Below are 7,118 nucleotides of genomic sequence, written 5' to 3' on the forward strand. Positions count from 1 at the left end.
GTTATCTCATGCATAATTTGAAGTTATGTGATTACTGTGACTATTACCTATTGACTACCCATTAGTCTTTGAAAATAATTGATTCAGTCACCTTTGAGAAGATATTCACATAAATCATTATCCATTCACTATTGTGACCATTACCCATTAACTACCAAATAGTCTTTGAAAATAATTGATTTGATCACCTTACTTATTATCCATTTACCTATTACCCATTGACCATTACCCATTGATTAATATCATTGACTTACTCATTGAAAAATGATTAATTCAATTACATTCTTTTAATTTAGTAGTTCATATAAACAAATTATTCAAATAAGAAAAAATTAGAACCCAAAAATTGTACAATCTTTCAACACCTTTTAATCCTATTTAAAATAACTCTAAAAATCACATCCTCTTAGATCTAAAATTGAACCCAAAAGTAAGAAAGAAACATCCAATTGTTAATTATTGTTAATTATATAAACACCCTCTTAGATCTAACTTTGAACCCAAAAAGTAAGAACACCAAATTAGCGATCAAACTTTGAACCTAAAAAGAGCAAGAACACCTACTCCATTCTCTATAATTGAGACCTACTCTCATTAATTGAGAGACCTACTCTTGTTAATTGAGCATCCTACAAACACCCACTCTACTCTTGCTAATTGAGACCTACTCTTGTTAATTGAGCTCCATTACCCATTAGTCTTTGAAAATAATTGGTTCAGTCACCTTTGAAAAAATATTCATCTATTATCCTTATCCATTCACATTGTGACTATTACCCATTGACTACCAAGCAACCTTTGAAAATAATTGATTCAATCACCTTTACCTATTACCCATTAATTATTACCCATTGAATAATATCATTGACTATTTTAAAAATGATTGATTCAATCACCTTTTAATCTAGTAGTTCATATAAGAAAATTATTCAAACAAGAAAAAATAGAATGATCTTTCAACACCTTTCAATCTTATTTAAAATAACTCTAAAAACAACATCCTCTTAGATCCAAAATTGAACCCAAAAGTAGGAAAGAAACATCCAATTGTTAATTATAAAAACACCCTCTTAGATTTAACTTTGAACCCAAAAAGTAAGAATACCAAATTAGCTATTGAACTTTGAACTAGAAAAGTAAGAACACCTACACCACTGACCCTCTTGGATCTCACTTTGAACCCAAAAAGTAAGAACACCAAATTAGCAATCTAACTTTAAACCTAAAAAGTAAGAACACCAACTCTACTGTCGCTAATTGAGACCTACTCTTGTTAACTGAGCATCCTAAAAAAATAAGAACACCTACTCTACTCTCATTAATTGAGAGCTACTCTTGTTAATTGAGCATCCTAAGAACACTAAGAACACCTACTGACTCTGCTCTCGCTAAATGTGACCTACTCAAACCTACTCTCACTGATTGAGCATCCTACAAACACCTATGCATCCTAAGAATACCTATTCTACTCTCGCTAATTGAGACCTCTTGTTAATTGAGCTCCATCCTAAGAACACCTACTATCGTTAATTGAAGATTCTAAAAAAGTAAGAACACCTACTCTACTCTTGCTAATTGAGACCTACTCTTTGTTAATTGAGCATCCTAAGAACACCTATGAACCCAAAAGTACCAAACCCGAAAGTAAGAAATAAACAGCTTATTTTTAATTATAAAAACACTCTTAAATCTAACTTTGAACCCCAAAAGTAAGAACACCAAATTAGTGATCTAACTTTAAACCTAAAAAAGTAAGAACACCAACCCTGCTGTTGTCACTAATTGAGACCTACTCTTGTTAATTGAACATCCGAAAAAAGTGAGACCTACTCTTGTTAATTGAACATCCGAAAAAAGTAACCACACCAATTAACATCCGAAAAAAGTAAGAACACCTACTCTACTCTTGTTAATTGAGGCCTACTCTTTACTCAAACGAGGTTCCCAACCACCTTGTTTTACTTCTATCCCTTCTTTTTTGCTGGATCAACTAGGTTGACAAGTGGTAGTACCTTTGTTATTGCCTTATTAATTGAACATCTTAAGGGATCAACTAGGTTGATAAGTGGTAGTACCTTTGCTACCACTTTGTTATTGCCTTATTAATTGAACATCCTAAGAACACCTACTAACTCTACTCTCACTAAGCATCTTAATAACTCTACTCTCGCTAATTGAGACCTACTCTTATTAATAGAGCTCCATCCTAAGAACACCTACTCTACTCTCGATAAATTGAGAGCTACTCATGTTAATTGAGCTCCTACCTTTACAATTTGTTAAGAACACCTACTCTACTCTCGTTAAATTGAGAGCTACTCATGTTAATTGAGCTCCTACCTTTACAATTTGTTAAGAACACCTACTCTACTCTCGCTAAATTGAGAGCTACTCATGTTAATTGAGCTCCTACCTTTACAATTTGTTGATGAATTTTTGACAAACTCTTGTTCATTGAGCTCTAGTCTTCCACAATTTGTTGATGAATTTCTATTTTGTCAACGATGCCTTTAGCTTTCAATCTTGTTGGACTTATGTGATACATTCACACTAAACAAGAGTTTGGAGACCTCTTTAACAAAAACAATTTACAATCAAGTACGACTATAACATAAGGACAGTTAAAAATGAGAACTGGTTGAGACAAAATGACATTTTATTATGGAATGCTCAACTTATAACATAAATTATGAAAACATCTTGAAAATTAAGAAATTAAGCACATTATTTCAAATTTGTTGATCAAGATCAACAATCGTAACAACACTATGCCCTAGTTATTAAAATCTTTCATTCATTCATTCCCAAGAATATTGTCCATACCTAGTCCATTTCTTAACTTGAACCATTTGCTAGCTTCTTGCTCAACATGCAAAGTAAAACCCCCTTTCCTCCATGGTTTCATCATCCAAGCTCAATAAGCCTCCAGATTCGATCCCTCGACATCGCACTCCCATCTACTCCACACATTATGCCTTAAAACACGCGAGAATAATCATTTCCCATGCTTGACCACACTTCCCCTTTGCTAGCCGATCCGATCGAGCATTGGATGGAACAACGATGACCAAAAAACCAGTGAGCTACATTATCAGCAATTCCTACCTTAAATGAACTGAAACCCTCCCACGGTAAATTATGATCTCCAGTTTTAAACATTAATTTGAAACTGTAGATGTACTTATTCAAATGATTCCCACCAAAGGGGAAGGATATCGGCATAATCATAGATTTTGTTTTCCCAAGATATTTGGATTAAAATTAAAAAGGAATTACAGATAGCAAATTTCAGATGCAGAATGGTAAACAAGAGCATAACGAGTAACAATAAAACTCTGCAACGATTCGGGCAACGAATTGGACAACTTATCTAATTTTCATAGCTTTATAAGAATGCCCATGCGAAAAGGATTTGAACTACAACTTACAGCAATATACATTTTTGCTAACCTATTACATAGTGAGATTGAGGAAATGAATATAGATGAAAATAAGAACCGGGTGATAAAACACATCTAAATGTCTAACAATGCCCCTGAGCTGGAGAACAATACATTACTGAAAGCCGATAATATTTAAAATTGGTATCCATGGAACCTGCAAAGGCCAGTCTCGCATAATAGGCGGTGAAGGAATAGGCGGAAACGGGTCAGGAGGTGGAGGGCATGGAAACGGAGGCCAATCTGGCGAGGGAATTGGAGGAACATCTGGAGGTGGAATTGGCGGAACATTTGGCGGAATATCTGGAGGCAGACCAGGAGGAGTAACTGGCGGAACGATATCAGGCGGCGGAGAACCAGGAGGATACAGTGGCGGATCTCGAATGCTAATTGTTCTGAGCGGCACTTCTGTAGGCGGTTCTACAGGGTAAGTCTTTCCCGAATCGGGCGGTGAAATTTCCGGCCGCGGAGAGGGGTCAACATGGGGGACCTCGGAAGGCCAAGAAGGATCAGGCGATGGGGGAATCTCTGGTTTGGTAGGGACTTCAGGCGGTAAAGGTTCAGGGGATTCTGGCGGCAAAGGATGTTTCCCGGGGGTGGTTGCCGGTTCGCCGGGGGTTGGATAGGAGGGATTAGGGTTAATTTCTGGCTTCGGGACATCGGGCTCGCTGGGGGTTGGATATGAGGGATTAGGGTTTATTTCTCGTTTCGGGGTATCGGGCGAATAGGCGAGGAAGGCCAGACGGTTATGGCAAATTCGTAAGCGGTTTGCCGGCAGGAGAAGATATGAGGGTTTGAGGCAGGGGAAGATAGTTCTAGGGTTTGATGCCGCCGCAAAGAAGCCGCGCTTAAGCCCAATGCTTCGTCTGTGACAGATGAAATTTTTTTTCTGCAAGGACGATGATTGCTTGAATGTGGTGGACGGCAGAGACGCCATTGTCAGCCTGGACTGAAGCTTCGTTAGCCTGCACGCCATTTGCTGCATGGGATGAAATTGATTTAGGGTTGTATTATTAGCAGAGGGGATTTATTGTTTGGGCGAGGGATGAGTGTAGAAGATGATTTTGAAATTGGACAAGTATGAAAAATTCTGGCCAAGGTGTCGATTTGATGGAAGTGCAGAAGGAACCAGCAGGGGCGTTTGACAAGTATGAATATGGTCCAAGCAGGGACCGCCATGAAAGAAAAGGTTCCTTACTGCTGTGTGTTTTTCAAGTTATTTGTTTTGCTTAGGCATCGAAAGGTTGTATTTTACTAAATCATATATATGTTTAAAATTCTAAAATAGAACAAGAAAGACTTTTTAGGAATAATTTTTTTCTTTTCTTTGAAGATGTTGTTTGCTCCTATTATGCTTAAAGGTTTTTTTTTGTTAGATGTATCATTTTTTCAAGGTTGGTTTTTATTAGGGAATGAGTTGAGTTAGATAAAAGGGACTTTCAGAAGTATAGGGACATGATCAAATAGAGATCCAATCTTCAAAGATTCAAGAGAAAGATTGAAATTAAAAAATTCTATAGAATTTGTAGGAACAAGTCAAGAAATTAGTCATCCAACAAGAAATAAGGATATTTGAGCCAAAAATGCTAGAACGCATATGTTGTACTTATTCCAAGGACATGGTAGAAAAGACATTAGTTGCCACAAGAGTAGTTAAACCTAATTCTATGTATTGTGCGTATTGTCAAGAGTGGGATCTACATCTCACCAAGGACTGTCCCATAAATAAACCTCCCCTTGAGAACATAGGTAATCCATTTTGTTCAAATATAAATTGTACATATAAAGAAATAGACTAAGCAAGCTACTCAATTCTCCTTGGTAGGACATTTGGCATGCTTGTGCAATGCAAAACAATAAAGGGTATCAAGAGGATAATAAAGATTCTAGTTGCAGAGGAGGTCAATGTAATATGAAGAGGAATGATGCAACTTGCTTCAATTGTAGAAAGATTGGCCACTATGCATAAGAGTGATGGGAAGAGAAAAGGCTAAAATGCACATTTTGTGGAGGAGAAGAACATTCAATAAACTCACATGTGAAAAAGCAAAGAGTTTTTATACAAACCAAGACAATAACCAACCTTCCCAGAGTGATGAGCTACAGAGAGGAGTCGAGGTGATCCGTAGAGTACCACTACAAGGAGTAGAATGTTAGTTTATTGTAACTTAGTGAGGAAAATAAATAAGGATTCAAATCCTTATAGGGCTGGGCCCTTCTTCTTGATGTAATGTGGAGACTCAACTGGGTCCTATTCCCATGTAGCGTGTGACCCTTAAATAGGGTAGAACAATTAAGGTAATGTGTGAAGGTTAAATATAAAATACGGGCGCCAAAATATGGGGCCGACCCCAAAGGAAAACTTGCACGTTAGAACTCATATATAACAAAGTCATTTGCCATTCAATACACACACTGATGGACTTGAGAAGCACAGAGAGGGGGGCGGGGGGGAATCAGTGACACCAAATAAAACACTACTTCAAACACTAACTGGTAGATGAACTTAACCAAGCATTTAAACAAAATACATGCTATCCAAAATGATATAACAACATCCACAAAAAGTAAAGCATCCACCATAACACAAGTGTTTATATGTGGAAAAACCACGGTGAGATGGAACTCACAAGTTAACTATCTGTAGTAATAGATAACTGACCGGTTAAGGTCTTACAAAGTGCTCTGCTAGGAGTGAATCTTGTTAGAGATCCCAAGCTTGATTAGAAGCTTATACCCTGTTAAGAGTACTACCCTGTTAGGAGTAACCTCGCTGGAGGATTTAAGAATCCAAACTAATAAATCACCTTGTTAGAGGATTTGTACAATGAAGCTTGTTAGAGCTTACCCGGTTAGGGGATTTGATTTTGTTGCAGTGATTAGAAAACAACAAGAATGTTTGATCTGTTTTGCGTAGCACAATACTTGCTTGATCAGATCATTCTAAGTACATTCAACAATGCTCTTCATCTTTAACACTTTTCGCTTTTCAACAAAAGCTTTCACTCTTTTCGCATAATCTCCTCTTTATCACTTTCAGTATTATATTTGAAATGATTCACTAAGATGTCTTTAAATAGACATTTAAATATTATGCCGGCCTAAGGAAATCAAAACACAATTTCCTAGGTGCAGTGTATCTAGACAAGTAATCATAACTCATCACAAAATGACCGCCAAGAAAACGGTGCTAGTAACTCATCACAAAATCAAATATCGGTTAGAACAGTCAATACCGGTTGGAACAAAACATGTGAACCGTTGTCCTGGAATCTTCCGCTTGATCTCCATCTCCATCTTCATCTTCATTTTGATGCAGACTTAGTGTAGCCACATGTTATCTCTTAAGCACATACCAGTTGACACAAAGTATCGGTTAGAGATAGACCTTAAACATGCCGATTGTCAGTGTAAACCAATTGAAGTTACACTGGTAGTCAATGTAATCATATGTGTGTGTGAGAGTGTTTCATCAATGACAACAAGTGATGAATACATTACAATCATCATCAAGCCAACACACACAAACAACGAAAAAGGATATCTGCTTTAAAGGTGCGAAAGTTGTTACTGAACTTGGCAAATTTGTTCAAGGAGATTATAGCGAATTTGTTCAAGATCATAGCGAATATTGTTGCTGTTGATAGCAAGTCCTTCAAGGTGCAGATTTGATACTTT

The 7,118-nt window shown here is 37.0% G+C and overlaps 1 protein-coding gene across 1 annotated transcript; it reads right to left on the reverse strand.

Annotated features, from left to right (window-relative positions):
- Positions 1 to 3,357: 3,357 nt before the first annotated feature.
- LOC131028306 (vegetative cell wall protein gp1-like) lies at positions 3,358 to 4,644 on the reverse strand. The gene has a single exon (XM_057958559.2). The coding sequence runs from the start codon at positions 4,423 to 4,425 to the stop codon at positions 3,556 to 3,558; it is 870 nt and encodes a 289-aa protein (XP_057814542.2). The 5' UTR covers positions 4,426 to 4,644; the 3' UTR covers positions 3,358 to 3,555.
- Between the last annotated feature and the right edge of the window lie 2,474 nt (positions 4,645 to 7,118).

This window comes from Cryptomeria japonica, chromosome 7, assembly GCF_030272615.1.
Source record: "Cryptomeria japonica chromosome 7, Sugi_1.0, whole genome shotgun sequence".
In the NCBI taxonomy this organism is placed as follows: Eukaryota; Viridiplantae; Streptophyta; class Pinopsida; order Cupressales; family Cupressaceae; genus Cryptomeria; species Cryptomeria japonica.

Bases quoted from the DNA above. Each gene is read 5' to 3' on its own strand.
- LOC131028306 (XM_057958559.2), bottom strand. From the start codon at position 4,425: ATGCAGCAAATGGCGTGCAGGCTAACGAAGCTTCAGTCCAGGCTGACA.